This window comes from Struthio camelus, chromosome 2 (genome assembly GCF_040807025.1).
Source record: "Struthio camelus isolate bStrCam1 chromosome 2, bStrCam1.hap1, whole genome shotgun sequence".
Classification (NCBI taxonomy): Eukaryota; Metazoa; Chordata; class Aves; order Struthioniformes; family Struthionidae; genus Struthio; species Struthio camelus.
Genome location: NC_090943.1, coordinates 53932981 through 53949829, shown reverse-complemented (window position 1 = coordinate 53949829; position 16849 = coordinate 53932981). Strand labels below are relative to the sequence as shown.

At 41.9% G+C, this 16849-nt stretch overlaps 1 protein-coding gene across 1 annotated transcript in view; it reads right to left on the bottom strand.

The window, feature by feature from the left end:
* Positions 1 to 16253, bottom strand: part of STAC (SH3 and cysteine rich domain) — a 71693-nt gene extending 55440 nt beyond the window's left edge. The window contains exon 1 of the mRNA XM_009679738.2: positions 15632 to 16253. Within this exon, the coding sequence (XP_009678033.1) occupies positions 15632 to 15748 (117 nt within the window). The 5' untranslated portion in view covers positions 15749 to 16253. The remainder of the gene's footprint in view (positions 1 to 15631) is intronic.
* Positions 16254 to 16849: the final 596 nt, after the last annotated feature.

Sequence of the window (16849 nt, the reverse complement as noted above, 5' to 3'; positions counted from 1 at the left end):
AGCTGCAAACCTGTTATAACCCACTGTAACTTTGGGTTTTGAAATGGGTATGCGCTTACAACTTCTGGTTTGGTTCTTCAGGTTTCACCTCAAGAATCTTGTTGCTGAGCAGCTGGTCATCTCATGCTTTGTCCCCACTAAGGTGATGTACACAATGTGGATGTCTCTCGCTTCTTGATGCACAAGGAATTTGGACTGTTATCTCTGAGGTCTCTTCTGCGAATCCCGTGTTTTGCTGTCCCATTTGGATAGCTCTTTTCCATTTTGGCTTCTAAATGGAATAGTGATTTCCCTTTGGTAACTCTTGACTTAGTCATTTACTGAGCTTTGCTGCAGTGGAACTGGTATGACAAATTTTGGAGATTAAAAGGCTGGATTTCAGAGTAATGTAAATCCAGGCAACCCCGCTAGGGTGAATGAAGCTCTGCTGGTATACACCTGCTGACAATCTTAAAAAAAAAAATAATAGGGCTTAAGTTTAATTCCTTTTCCCTCTCATGAATAATTTGCAGTGAATGTGATTTGCAAATGTAAGATTAGTCATCCCTGATTGTATCTCATGTCTGTCCATCTATGACGCGTGCATCATTACTTTCCACTGCTATTCTTATGAGAAATTACAGCTCAATATGGCCCACTAGGATCTTCGGAAAAAGACACCCTTCTGCTAAAAAGCTCTGGTTTACCTATGGCAATAATTTCTACTAATTTCTTTAACTTATGTGTTTTTCCGCTTTTTTTTTTTTTTAAAGAGCTGTTTTATAATACTTTAAATGGTAGTATGTCTCTTGACACAAATATGGAAATACATCTGGCAAGGAGGCTGATACTAACCAAGGACAAATTAACAGCAGCACCGGATCCCACATACTCTATAATCACATTTATATTGTCTTAAAACAAAAAGGAAGCCGGAGATCTAGTGGGAGTTGTTACAGTTAATATTCTGTCAGTGCTTCCACTCCTTTTTATGGGGTTCCAAGCTTAGCCTGTTGAAATTGCTTCACACTGAAGACACAGAAGTGCTCAGCTCTACAACAAAGTTATTGTCACTGGGCCAAACCCTCAGGTCTTTGCTCACTGCTAACTCCTGCTGACTTCAGTGAGAATAATTCCTGAGTAAAGGCTTGGGGTTTGACTGGATTGCTTGGATTGCTATTTTGTTTATTTTGAAATGAAAATTTTTTTGTTTACTGTTTAACATTGTGCATTAAAAACAGAGGCTTTCTGCAGCGTGAAGAGCCACCTGGCCACATTCTGCATGGTGTTATTTGGCTGGCTTTATTCATCCCTGCCCAATATCCCCCTCTTTTTTTAAAACTGTGTCTGTCAGTCTCTTCTTCTCCGCAACCAAATATAGATAGATCCAAGGGATACCTATTCCTCTAGCTTCTTCTGTCTCTCCCTAGTCACTTGTTTTTAAATTATACTTGTTGTCACTTAATTCTGCCCAAACTTCTTGCCTAGCCTCTGTGCCTTAGCTCTGAGATTATTTTACCTCATTTTTTGACTAAAGAAAGAAGAGAACCACAGTATCAGGACTTGGGTGTCATAGGGGCTGTTGGCTTAAAAAAAACTTCTGAACGTGGATATTTTGCCTTATCTGATCCCACAGATTCCTGCAAACTCTGCTGCCCATCTGAAAACAGAGATCCAGAACTAAATTATAGAACTCGTTCCTATTTCAGACTTCTCTGTGAGAAGATGGTGGTAAGCATTTACACCTTCAAGAGTATTAACAGTGTTCATCAGGTCACTTCCCATTTTCCTTACTCACAGCCCCCTTACCCTTCCTTCTTGTGCACAGTTTTGCAACCTGGTGACAAATTTTCTGCCCCCCATCTTCTTTTTATCCAGCCTAAAGACTGACCCTGTTCCACCCTGTAAACGCAGCTTCTGAAGGGGCCGGGGGCAAGCGGCCAGCACTGGCCATGTCTGCTCTGACATGACCAGCCTAGTGGGACCCAGGCGTCCTGGCATGGAGCCACCTCGCTGCCCTGCTAGTAGGCTTCTCCCTGCTGCAGCTGGGAAGCTGCTGAGCTTCCTTCAACTCCTATTTCCAGTTCTGAAGTCCTACAGCAGTTTACATGACAAATGGTGTGTCAGTTAAAAACTTTCCCAGCCTCAGCAACATCTTCCTTGTGATTCATTCTGTATCCAGTTATAGTACTGGCCACTGTGGCAGCGATCTATTTATTTCCAGATCTGGCATGTTTTTCTGGTCAAAGCTCTTTTCAAAGTGCAGGTGATGGCATATATTTATCCTTTTCAATAAATCAGCTCAAGTCACTTTCTAATTTTCAAAAAGTACTTCCAGATAATTTGGAGGAAAATTACTCCTGTAGTACCAGTTTCCCAGGAACCTATTACTAGTGCAGAAAGTTTCCATCTCGGTCTGTCTTTTGTCTTATGGCTATTACAACTCAGTGATGCCTATCAAAAACTATGTTTAGTGTCCTATACAAAGAATAAACCAGCTGTTCACATGAAGAGTCTATTTACCTTGATAATATTATCATGTATACGGCATACGGTTACTGGACACTTTGTAGAAACGTTTAAAGGCATGACCACTGCATCAAGAAGCTGACAATGTAAATACATACATTTGGAGACACTAACTGGCAAGAGCTATTATGTATGAGACTTGTCATGCATTTTTGACCCCTTCTACCTCGTGCTAATCCATTCCCTTTGTCTTTATTCTAAACCTCCAAGCTGCAAAACATCTTTAGCCAGCTATTGTTTCAAGATCAATTCTGCCAGACAAAAACATTTTATTTTTATCCTCAGCAGCTGCATAACTTTTCTCCTCAAATTACCTCTGTCAAAGGTTCAAAATTAAAATGACTGACTGCACTGCAAAAATGTGTTTTTATACTGAGATAACTAGCTCGCTCTAAAAAGATAAAATGTTGTATACAGACTACCACCAACAGAAAGATAGAGAATTTAAGGCTATAACTCTTCCCGAAGTACCATAAATTCCTCTTTTTCATATTAAAAGAGATTTTTCCAGTCCCTCAGAATCCTCTATATTTAAACTGTTGTTAATGAGAGCCTGCACAAAAAGAGCTAAACCTCCCTTTTGTGTAGATAATTAAAACAAAAAAAGGCCTATAAGGTTTTCATAGGGTTGTACTCACCTAACAAATGTGGCATATCCAGAATTCATATTTTTCATGTAGAGAGAGCAAAGAACTGTTTGTATTGACATACAGTACCAGTAGATACTTGTAGAAATTGTTTTTATGATGGGAAATGGAGGGATCTTGAACCAGTAAAACTCTGTGAAGCCTAGTCTGACAAAAATAATAGTAGTGACTGCAACAGGACCAGCATATTGCCGCAGGGTGCGTGGAAGGAGTCAGCAGGCAGGAGAGCAGGGGAACAGACGATGAAAGTGGAGAGGAAAGTCAGATCAGGACAGAGCATGTTGCAAGGATTATGAATATGACTCCTACGCAAAAACAGTATTTCTATGAAGCACCTCAGTCGAGTCTACTGTCAGCATAGGTGCTGTTTTTGGTATCAGCGGTGTGGCACTGACTTACAGGAAGTGTGTGAGATTACAGCAGAAATCACAGCCTGACCACTGCTGGACTGAACAGCAAGTGCCCTGTTAACTGCTGAGGTTTGTATCAGTTTTCTCCTGTCAGCTGATTTTTTTATATGCAGTAGTGGCTACATGTGCAGCTATGCTGGAGGGATGATATCCTGCGGAAAGGAGATTTTTTTGCTGACTCAGGAGCTGGTGGTAAAAAACAAATGATGTGACCTCAATTACTACTTCTAGAATATTGTATTTATTGCAGTGTATCCCCCACAGTGCCAGAAAAAAATAGGTTATTTTTCTCATCATGTTTAAAGAAGGTCTGACTTTTTTGTCCTGACAGAGTAGCTACTTCTTTTGGACAGCATCTAGTCACAGCTGAGTTCTTCCTCAGATGCAGACCAGGTGATTAAAATTTTTGGTTTAAGTCTGGCTGTCTTTTTTTGAATCTTTGTGAAGCGCTTTTAATTTATCTACGCTTGAGTGAGGTTCAAGTAAGTCTATTACACCTGCTTGCATTCATTTTAGTTTTGATAATCTGTGAAGAATCATTTGTCCACAGCATTTGTCTCGGATGCCAGGTAGAAACTGCTAAAAAAGCCAGAGCTGCCAAAATACAGACTTGCAGCCCACTGCATGACAGGGTGAGGCCAAGCTGCTGGAGGGGCAGGAGTTCAAAAAGCCTCAGCTGGCAGTGCTGTCACAGAGGGATCCCCTGAGTCACCTTACTCTTCAACCACCTGCCCAAACCCACATACAAAGAAGACTAAGAAGGGGAATTCACTTATTTTGCGTAATGAATGTTTTCTATTTCCTCATTGCCTAGGTTCTATAAAGAAAATACATTTGGTAACACCAAGAGAAAAATGAATAGGCATCCACATGCAAGGTGCGGACCATATAATATCGGACAACCCAGGCAAACTAAAATGCAACTTAAAGCATTTCTTTGTGAAGAAAGTAACCAGGGCTTGGGTACAGATAAAAGGGAAAGTGCAAACTTTGGAGTTTGCTTTCTTTCAAGAGTACTTACGGCAGGAGCACCAGCATCCACACAGTGTTCAGAACCGATCCCTCTCCCAACAGAGGGACCACCATCCATTTTCTTAGTAGGCACCTTCAAACTTGGCTGAGCTTTCCCCTGGAAGTTTTGCATGTAAAGACAAGGCAAAGTTTGGCTCATTGTATCAGAGAGCTTGGTCCTGAATTACAGCGTTTGGGTGAGAACGGGAACAGAGAGAAGAGATCAACATTGGGAGGCAGAATGCGAGTCAGTGAGCTAGCAAAAAAGTTAACTGTTCACGTGGATCGTTTGGACGCCTACGAGAACGAAGTACATTTGTCATTAGGACTAGCTACAGGAGATGGATCTAACTACTGTGAACCTGCCAAAGGGTCCTCTGTGCCCATACTTCATGGAGCTGGTGCATGATTCATCTTGTAGCTACGATTTAATAGCAGCACTTCACATTTTGCAGCCTGGATAGGCTCACATTTTTCTCTCTTTTTGTCATAGGTGCATAACTTTCCATTATAGGGCTGGCTGGAAAACAGCAATTCCACCGAATGAAAATTTTCAAAGTTTGAAGGATTTTGTTCTGCATTGACATAAAGAAACAACTGCAGCCTTTTAAAATGTCTTTGAGGGGGCTGGTGGGCAGAAAAGGGGAAAGTCAGACAAACTAACCTGCCAGGGGAACAAATGACCGGCTTGAGAAAGACACAGGTTCAAGACCTTGCTCTGACAGATCCACAGTGGTGTTCACCCTACTTAAATTCAGGCTCTTAACTTAGCCGGAGCTGCCTACTGTAGTCAATGGAAAAAAACTGCCTCTCAGAGAGGCTAATTCAGAGCACATAAGGCAGGCTTTTGCTCTAAACCACCTTTGATAAAACAGTCTCAATCTCTGTCCATTTATGACACAGGGAGACTGAACTGCTAACTGAACTGCCTGAAGTAGGTCTCTAATTGCAGGCCAGGCCATGTGATTTAACTTATGATGTATTTTTCTCCTCATTTGACTGGAAATTTAATCCAGAACCAGAGAAAGCTGCCTGACAAAAGTTTACACAATCAAGAAAACTGAACGCTTCAACAAAAACACACGTTTTTGCAAATGAAAATAAAAAAAAAAACCGAGCACTTGGCAAGCACACATTTCATTGAAATGTTTGTGACCAAATATCTTTGGCAAACCATTACAAGTCACCTTCCATTTGTTTATGAATATTTCCTTAATTAGATAATTTGAATTAAAAGAGTGTGTGTGAACATAAGTGAGAAATGAGCTGCCTGCACGTATAAATAAGATATGCTAAATAGACTAAAAGGTGTTCTTATAATAAAAAAAAGTCTACGCTAGACCCTTGGGTTGATTTATACCCGCTGAGAACTTAACAGAGGGTGCATTTTAAAAATCAGCATGGACCTGAAAGTCTTAACAACTGTATCCCTGATTTAACTGGATGGAAGTCAGTGGCAGTCTGCCAAGTTTACCTTGTTGAATTTTGCCTAATATATTTTGTTGACTTGTGAGGACAGAGGTGCCCAGTCCAAGGCCACTTTTTATCCTGCGTAAAGACAAGTGAGGCTGGAGCATGGTTTTCAGTGTCTCAGTTCAATCCTTGGATGCTCTGGTTCTGAGGATCATTATTACCTCAGCATTTAAACTGGCCAGGTAAACATTGTCAAATAGTTAGTTAATGAATAAGTACATCTATATACGGGACATTTGAATAGGTGACTTACGCGCACCGCATCAGAAGTCTGATTCTGGCAACAAAAGCTGGTGCCCCCCCACTGAGCATGAGTACATTTTGTAGCAGCTGAACGGAGTTAACTGTTGGAGTAATGGAGATGCAAGTCTGGCTCTAAGAGTCTATTCAACAGCATTTGCTATAATAACCTGTCAGGCTGATTTTGCTCTCTTACGTGAGCTGCGCCTATATAGCTTACCTTTCTTTGTCTTCGTCTGAAGAATGAGCTAAGAAAAAAATGCCCTAAATGCTGAATTTAGTAGCTTTGTGAATACTGGTTTATAGTATTTTGGTTCTTTCTGAATTAAACCTAATCATCAGTTACAGTAGGTCAGCTGCATTTGCTTTTCTATTCAGAACTGCAGATTGCTAAAATGATCTTTATTAATGAAGGAACGCATGTGTGGCATTTTAATAAAGCTTTTAAATGGCACTGAGAAATGGAGCATATTATGTTTCAAGAAAAGAAAACCATTCAAGCTGTCACTGTTACTCACCTAAAGGACTCTGTCTGCAATTCCGTATAGGACTTGCAGCCTCCTGCAGCTGGGAAACACGTCTCTCTCTTGCAATTATTAGTGCTATGGCATTTTAAACAGTTTGACCAATTCAGCCCCTGATTTGTGACACTTCCATTGGACAGTGCTTACCGTACTACTGTCATCAGTTAAAAAAAGATCAGCTAAGAAATGCCCTCATGAACAGGAAGACTTCTGTGAGTGCCTAGCCCATTTCTGCAAGAATACAGACATAAGAGCCTCTTTTTTAAATAAGAAGATCTGCAAGTTATTTGTCATATTTAACTGCTGATGTCAAAGACACGAGAAGTCTTTCTTACGTTCATTGCATGTATGTTTTAGAAGGTTTCTGAGTTGAATTCCCTGTCAAGGAGCATATACCGTATCAGTCAATTTCCTGAATTAAGGAGAGTTTCCTTGAGAAGATGTATATACCACAGGAAAATCACAGTCAACTTATTTTGGTCATTCACACAATGATTTGTGTTTTTCATTTTCACAGTTGGTGATCTTTGCCAATAAACATGCAAAGTTTGCTTATACTTTGGTTAGAATATAGACATTCACAGGCCTGGAAAAGATAGTGCTCATTTAATGTCGAATGGCCGTTTGCCTCTGCAACTGGAAGTTGTGCAGCACTGAATACAGAATTCAAGAATATTCAGCTCACACATCCACATCTGAAAGATTAGTCCTCTCTCTGACAGACATGAAGACATACTCACCAAATACAAGTTCATGGAACCTTCTACCTTTCATGAGCATACAGCAAGGGCTTGGGTAGGCAAAAAGAGAAATGCTGGTCTGAAAAGGGCAGATCACGGGGAGCAGTCTCGGATCAGGTGATTATGAGTTACTTCCATTTAAATCAAATTAATTATATGAAAGAAAATGTACCTCTAACCAAAGTTTTGGATTTTAAGAGAATAGCCTTTGATGTGCTAAATTCACTTGAAGAAATTCTAAGCTGTCAGCGCTCTCAGTTCCCTGGATATATATTTTAAGCCACATCACACTTTGGAGTGTGACACAGAGATGCTTGAGCTGGTGCCTGACTGAACTAACATGTGCACCAAGAGCAGCATGAAGATATCAGCTCTGGTTTAGAAAGCAGCATAGCTGCGTAAGCAGGTTACTGCATCTCAGCTAACGAGCGCTTGCTCTCAGCAAGTATCGAGTGCTGATCAACCTGCACAGCTGCCAGTTCTGGACCAGGCTTGGCCTTTGCTACCCTTGAACTCTCAGATCAGAGACATGCTTCACTGATGAAGACAACTGAATAGAAACTGGTAGCTACTTGGATGCGCTGAGATGTGTAGGAGGCATACAATTTCTCCAAAGCAAGTATGTTAAAACTACCTGGAAAGTGAAATAAAAATAAAGAAAAAGATTTTGTTTAGATGTGTGTTCCTGGCAAGCTTCATGAATAGTTACCTAAAAAAAGGATATTGGGAATAAGTAAAGAGTCCACAAAGAGTAGTGGAGAGGGGAGGGGATGGAGAGAAAGAAAAAGAGAAAAAAACCCCCCTAAAACTGGTATGCAAAGAAAACTGGACCTTTCAGGCTGCTTAGGTCTAACTATGCTCATTGCCAAGAAAAGCTGAGTGAGACCATGCAAAAGTACTTCAGCAAATATTAACAGATTGATGCAGGTTAGGAATAGGAAAAGAGGATATAGGCTGCTGTACACTAGGGATGCAGTAATAGCTGATTCAGAACCTAACAAACACCTTGTCTCAATTTCCTCAAAAAGCAGTGGTCTCGGGGACAAAATAATAGGAAAAATAGGAAAGAGGTTGCAGAAATGGAAGGTATGCTTAAAATCTGATGCTGCTTAAAAAGCAGCAGTATACCTGTCTAGGTGAAAGGGAGAAAAGAAACCAGATAATCTTCATTGAAAAATCTTACTTTCAAAGGGAGAAAAGAAACCAGATAATCGCTATTGCAAAATCTTACTTTGCAAGTCTAGGACCAAGTCTTCTCCATAAGCTTTATCGAGTCAGAAATGGTACACAGGAAACAAAGCATCTATGTTTCAAGGGGGAAAAGTGATCCTGCCAAGTAAGGTTGTAGCTCTGACCTCAGTAGTGCTTGAAGGAAAGGGCAATTAATAAAACAGTGGCAAAAAGAAAATGGGATACGATGTAAGCAGAGTTTACTAAAGGTAGATAATCTAAGAGGAAAAGAGGACCAATTTTCCAGACAAAGACAATGTTTTAGGTCAAAGGTAGATCCTGTCTATTTGGATTTCATTAAAACTACTGGATATTTTCACAAATGGGAATGCATTATCTAAGATTAAGACTGGGACTGGCGGAGAATTTACAAAATGGGATAGCCAGTGAGTTCAATGGAAGATGGTTCCTGATGAAGGAAGAAGTAGTAGATTGAAGGAAGGTTGTTAGTGGATTTCTTCTAGTGGCCCAGCCTTAGGGCCAATCTTGTTTTCTGTATTTTTATTACCAAATTTGGTGCAAAGATTAGGAGCATCAGAAGGCCATTTCCTTGTGACATAAGGGTAGAGGCACTGCCAAAATCGCCGAGGACCTGGGCTTGAGGGTTGGAATCACAGAAGTGTGACGTGGCTCAGCAGTACAAACAGAAGCTATTGTACCTGAGACCTGATTCAGCTTGCTCTGGAGTGGAGCAGTCTAATCTATCCCATTTCCTGAAAATGGCAGAGGAAAAATAGCATGGTGATGCCTGGTAGACCAAAGGGTGACTAGGAGACACAAATGGGATGTAGTAAGGACCTTAAGAAGCATCAGGAGCAGGATTTCTGGGAAAGACACTGATGTATTAGTGCTATTGTACAAGACCTCATGTATAATACAGTATGCAATTTTGGTCACCCATTTTCAAGAAAGATTATCCAAAATTGAAGCAGGTGCACAGATTGGTTGTTAGAATGAAATGAAGAATGAAGAGTTTATCTTATGTCAGCCCAGCTTGTTTAGTCTTGGAAATAAAAGGCTGGGAAGAGATAAAATGACTGCTCCTACATGATAGAGATAGGCACCAAAAGCAGAAAAGAACTTTTCAAGCTAAAGTAACATTATCAAAAGTACAATGTCACATAAACTAGCCAGAAATAAGGTGAGACTTGAATTAGAGGCAGTGGGGTGGGGGTTGGTGCCCCTTACCCATTAAAGCATTCAGATGCTGGGAGAGCTTTTCAAAAGAAGTAGTGGTGAAAAACTTTATGCTTTTTTTAAGGCTCAACAGGATTACCTTATGAAAAAGAGTACGGGATAACAGATTGTGATGGTAGGACTAGACTGCCTTCCAGTTTTGAAACAATTTGTTTTGTTTCAGTGAAAATTTGCATTTTTTAGTAAGTCCGTTTTTTCCACACAAGACTTGAGTCAAGTCATCTTTACTTGTTGGAAGATAATAGGCATTTTCTTCATTTTTGATGGCAGGGTAGAAAATGAGGTTAGAAGAGAATGAACTGATCACATTTCTGTTTTGCCTGTGATAGCTTGATGTGCCTGAGATCTGATTTGATATATCTACATCACAGAGAAAACAATATCAGAATATTTTAATCAGGATATGAGTAGGTAAGAGAGAAAAGTCAAAATAAACCTAAATACAAGAAACAAATATGCTTAAGAAATTATTCATAGAGATACAATATTACTTTCTTGCCTTTGATGAAATCTTCCTTTACATAATTTGTTCTCACACTTCACCAAAAAGTAGTGTATAAAAATACTTCTTCCCTTAGTCTTGCCTTCACAACGTGTACTCACCATTTTATGCAGCGGCATGTAGCTAACCTTAAGAAAGAGAGCTGGTCTTTTCTTCCCCTTTCATATGATTTGTTAAAGCTGTTTTGCTGTTTTGATATTCTCTTGAAGACAACTGCAGTACTAGTTTGCATTCTGGATATTTATCAGTAGCGTGGAGGGTGAAACATTAACTGTATACTCCCTGCCTTTTTTAAATATTCATTGACCAGTAATCATCTATGGAGCCTCATAAAGTATTAACTCTTTAAGCAGGGAAGATTTCTGCTTAACTCCATAGCACAAATCCTCCATGATTTAAATCCCACGAAATCCTATTAAAATCCAAACAGTTTCAAGTGGTTTATGTTAGTTTAGTACCTAATATTAACATCTGGTTCTGAAACCTCACATCACCTTGGACCAACGGGACAGGAGAAAGTAAGTTCAGTTTTCTCAGCTGATTTGGGGGCATACATAAACAAAGTCTACATCTTGAAATTAAGTGCTGAATCCTTTTTCTTGGCTTACTACTTTTCAGCAACTTCCACTTCATATACTGCATACCAGGTCAAGCTAGTGCTTGAACAATTGCGCTACATTTCCTGAATTGCCACAACTGAGTTTGAAAATAATTGTCTGCATTTACATGCATACTTGCCACTAGCTAGTCAGTATACAGAAGTGTCAGATTAAGATAGACTCATTTATTTTGTGACAGTCCAAGTGACATACTTACTTAGAGGTCTAGTTTCTCATTTTCTAGCTATTCAGCACACCCAACTGACCTGACTGTAAGCAATTTGTTGAGCCAACGAATCTGTGGTTCAGAGGAAAACTTTAAAGTTATCACACCCACATATACATGACTGATATACATGATAATTATAACTGGACTTTATAGAAAGTAGATGGAAATGGGCGATGCGATGGAAGAACGGTTGGCCTTCGCAGGTGTCCACTGGCATCTACAAATAAGTAACTAACTTGTATGTGACAGATTGCCTGCATGGACTTGATACTCCAGCAGCTCTTCTGCGCTGTATGAGAGACAACCTCATATATATATACTTGAAATGAAACAGTGATAGCTAGAAGATCAGCAGTGCTGACCAACCCTACTGATATTTACTGAAATTTAACAGAGGCTCAGCCCCCTCTAAAACTTAAAAATGGGAATGGTATTTTCTAAGGTGTTCTCCTCTAGTGCCCTCAGCCATTATTCAAAGTATAGTAGTACTGACTTGACTCACTACTAGTGAAATCAGCAGATGGGCTCTTTCCTCTTCATACAGAAATGTCAGTTGAGTATAGGAAGTATAAAGCTAACAGGGTTACATCCCAACTGTGCCGAATCATAAAGAAATATTGCTGGGTGTGGGAATCTTTTCTTTAGATTCAACCGTATGCCCCCCAAATTTTATTTTTTTATTAAATTGCAAGGTAACTTTACATAAGGGGCATCAGAAATAAGATCTGATTGCTGCTAGTAGATTTCTGCTTTATTGTTTAAGTTAGTGATTGTACAAGTGTGCAATATGCCTTTAATTGCTATCATCAGGAAGAAATCTCCCTTTAGGATTCATTAACTAATGACTTCCTCCCTTGCTAAGAAGAAAATCTACAAAATTCTCCCACAAACTGGCCATCTGCCTTGTTAGAAGACAGACATGAAGGACCCATACCTATGGGAGCCATAATCACAAACATGTGCACATATTAGAATTAGCAATGACATATATTTATATGGTACCCTTATAAAGTTCTTCTCCTAATATACCTTAAGGATCCACTCAAGTAGTAGATCGGTGTTAAGTTAATGTTTTAGGGAGCCAATAAATTAATTAAAAAAAATTAGTTATTAGTTTTGCATCATTCCTAAATTCATGCTGTGGGGTTTTTAACACAGCAGCAGTATACATACTGTTAGAGGAAGGCCCAGTTACAGTGCCTGACGCACTTAAGACACCTATTTTAAATCATATTAGTGAAATAATACACCAGAGGTGTTACACATAAAGTGCCTCAGGACACACAATCCAAAAGACACATTCACATTATATCACACTATATATACTACACCATAAGCAGCATGCAGGCAGGTTCTACACATGCATTTGTGGCTTCCTGCTAGGGGCCATGCAATGTGGCATATTAAAAGTCCATTTGAATTTGTTCCTTCTCAGCAGTTGCACTGAATTCCTGGCACTGAGGTGCTCATAAGGGAAAATACGTGCATGAGGACCTGGTCATTCAACTTTCAGCACCTGAGTTTGCTCACCTGTAAGCATGTTCCTGATCCGTAGGTAGAGGTGGTATAAGGCTTTGGTGTTTATTATGAGTGAGAGGCATTACTGTGGAAAGGGTGTGTGACTAAAGCATGAGAGTTATGCTTTACAGTCTTCCAAATTTCAGCTACTTCTTAACACCCTGGAGTTCTGCCTCTCAAACTCAAGCTAGTCAGGAACTGCAGTATGTCCTCCACGTCATCTCCTGAGTGCATTCTGGAGTGTGCTTGCTTGGACACATTTTCTGGACTTTGGTACTGCAAGGGATTATATGCCACAGCTGTCCATGATTGTACAGGACTGGAAGTAAGAGATCTATGCTACATTAGTTCTACATTAGTTCTTCAAAGTTTTCTTTCTACTGAAATGCTTCCAGCACATTTTGAAGGTTGCTACTATCCATATTCCTATATTTGGAGTTATAATAGTGTTTTGCCACAGAAACAAGTTATAGTAACTAGATACTGCTGAAACTGCTCTGCAGTAGCTGCAGCGGACACGGACTTGTTCCCCTATGCAACAGAGAGGTACCTGAAGAAAGCTGAGTCCTCTATGAATGACAGGATAGCTCCCTCAGCAGGGGCACTGGGAGATAAAAGCTTGCACGCAGGCCCTTGGCACACACTGACTTATGTATGTGTCAAAGCCTCTGGCTTGTGAAGTACATCAGTTCCCTTGGAAAAAAACAGCACAAACAACATCTTTGCAAAATCACTGAGAATTCTTCCATCCTCCTGTTTGCAAGAAACAAAAAACCAAACGTAATCTCATTACCCTAGTGATCAGAAGCCTCTTTTGAGTCCATCTATGGAAATGACAATACAGCATGCTTTCTGATCATATTTGCAGTCCTAAAATGTAAATACACAGATTATATATTTACTGAAAATGTCTGTATGCAAGCAATAGTATCAACTAATCTGCACAGACAGTCATAGACTTTTGCCTGTTCCCCTGCATCACTTCAAACGCTCACAAGACTGGCCAAACCGAGGATAATAAAATTTGATTATAAACCAGTGAGTAATCTCTTTCTTTACTGCCAGATGTGCCTAATTCCTATTGTCATCTTTGTGAGTGCCTTGGTTGTGCAAGCAGCCAAAAGGAATCTTGCATGCTGCACTTTGCTTTCTCTTATTTTAGGAGTTCTGTTTTGGTCAATGTATGCTGGGCACAGAGCTTGGTGACCTGGTGGGAAAGTCCCTCAAGCACACTGTCGCAGTCTCACAATGAGCACGGTACCTCCAGCACCATGACCACGTACCAGGACGGGAGCAAGGGTCGCAGCAAAGGGAGCGTGCAGCCTGCACAGCCCTGGGCACAGCTCAGCACATTTGAGAAAGTGGCGTTGGCCATATAGTGGAGGCTCCACTCACTTCTGGGACCTCAGCACAGGGATGGTCTTCCTGCTGGGCAAATAGCAATTCTGCAACTCCAGGGAAGTGCTCCTTGTGGGGGAGGTAGGGTACTGACCTATTGGATCCTTTGGGGATCTGAGGTTAAACAAATAACCCTTTTAGTTGTCATTTCCCATTATCAAGGAAGAGCGTAGCAATATCCCGGTAGTGCTGAATGTGTATGGTGAATAGTGGATGCTATTGATGCTGTGAGACTTCTTTTCTTTTAAAGAGCCTGTTTTACACAGGGAATACCTTAGCTCTCTTCCTTGGAGTATAGCATCTAAAAAAAGATCCCGAACCCCACGTCAGAACTCTACCCACACAGACAGATTATTGCAACGCACTCTACAGAAACCTCGTTATAACTCAGAATAACGTAGATTCTTCCTACGTTAGACTTTAAACGACGGGCAACACGAACCACCTCTGTGAAGCAGCTGTTTAGTTCACACAGTAGTTCCCAAGGCACTGCCCAGCTGTAAGCTCTTAGTGACAAGGACCTCCCCATTTTTACATGTTTGCACAGCACATAGCATCACTAGGAATATGGTCCATGGGATGGGCTGTCAGATGCTAGCATGATACTGATAAGAAAAGTACGTTATCCAGGTAAGCTGCAAAGAGCATTCATTCTGAAAGGTTAATTTTCTTCGGTTACCTTTCTCTTTTTTCCAAGTAACATACCGGCTGGCAGAAAAACTTTTCATATGCAAGTCAATTAAAAATTTAGAAGCCACACCATTTGAGCTGGATGTTGGCTTTCAGCAAGGAGAATTGAACCACATTTAATAATTAATGAGTAAATAAGAGGCTAGGAAAAAAAAAATCCTTTTTGAGTGGCGTACATACAGATTCTTCTGCCAAAATTATCACTCATATCCCGTTTCAACTGCTGGCTTGCTAAACAGCAAAAGTTCACTGACGGGTCTGCTGGAGGGGGTGAGGCAGGTGAAACACCCCAGCCCTCCAGACAAAATTCTCTTCTCTGAGCCTGTGAGAAAACCAGTCTTTCCAACTATGAACAGATGCTTCTAAGGGATGCATGCCTAGTGTGAAAATAGCTAAAAATATCAACCGAAAGCAATCCCCTCCCTGACTCTCCCTCCCCCCCCATAATACTGAGGGGAAAACACAAACAAAAATCCCCAAACCCCAACAACTCAAAAGCCAGGTCTTTTCCCCGTTCAGAGCCCCGAGCCGCCCAGGTGACCTGCAAGCGTTCAGAAGTATGACTGTCGGATTGGAGATGGCTTATAGCAGGCTATTTCACACCCTGCCACAGGGCTCCAAATAGCAATCAAAGCAACACATCTCTTTATAAAGCAAAGAAAGGAGGAGGGGGGGAAGGAAAAAAAAAAAGAAAAAAATCTTGTTCTCTCAATACCTTTGATTCCTGGCTGGTGGTCGATGCCGGAGAGGGGGGCTGCTCTGTGCTCTCCACTTCGTGCTCCTTCTCCACCGTGTCCACGCTGACTTCAGTCGCGCTGCTCGGGGGAATCATTTTACCTCTGAAACACTGCTCCTACCGGGAAAGGAGCCACAGACCTTTCTCCCTCTTCTCGGTTTAACGTCCTCTCTCCTCTCTGCTCTTCTAGAGCGAATGAACCCCGATCATGCTGTTTCACTATATTTGCCAGCCTGGAATTCTCTGGATTTTCTTTTTTTTTTCCCTTCTCCTCCTCCTCCTCCCCCTCTCCTCTTCCTCTCCCTCCTCCCTCTCCCCTCCTCCCCGATGTAATTCTGCTGCAAGGGGAGCAAGTCGCCGCTGGCGCCGTAGGTCAGTCCTGTGCCTGCCTCTGCGTTTTCCCGGTCCTCCTTTCCTCCGCGCGAAGCCCGCAGGCCCCGAGCGGAGTCGTGCCGGGCAGCCCCGCGGTCAGGCGGGAGTGAGCCGAGGCAGCACGCCCGAGCCGCTCGCCCGCACGGGGCACCGGAGGGAGGAGTTGTGTTGCTAAAGCCTTGACTAGCTTTGCAGGAGCGTGTGCTGTCATAGTAGTGTAAGAAAGTGCTGCGCGCGTGCACACACACACACACACACACACACGCGTGCAGGCGCAGAGGCACGCAGCGTGCATGAGGTTTGCAAGCGTTTTTACCTTTCACTCAGGCGGAGGGCATCAGAGTTTGAAGTGCAGCTTTATATTCTCACAAGTCTGATGTGTTCCCAAAAGAGCTCTACAAACAGAGGAGGAATAGGAGCGTTCCCTCACTTTCTCCCACAAAGAGTTTATTAAAAACCATAGCCACCCCATGTTTCTAAAGGCCAAACACCTCCCCCCCGCCACCAAAACCCTGGCAAAGTGTGACGCCGCTTCACGTGCTCGTCCTTCCCCAAAGCACACTGAAGTGCGGGCAGGGGAGTGCTGCTCGGAGTGGGGCGCGCACACCCGACCAGGGTCCCCCCCGGAGCTGCACTAATCCCTATACCTGCAGCTTGCCATAGCGATGGCGCTCCATCAGGATCGCCCTCCGTCAGGATCGCCCTCCGTCAGGCAGCGCTGGAGCCGAGGTGGCCGGGGAGGAGGGCCTGCTGGCTCCCCCGAGGGCCGTGGCTGGCCAGGATGTGGCACCCGGCAGTCACGCTTGGGGCCACGGGCTGACTGGT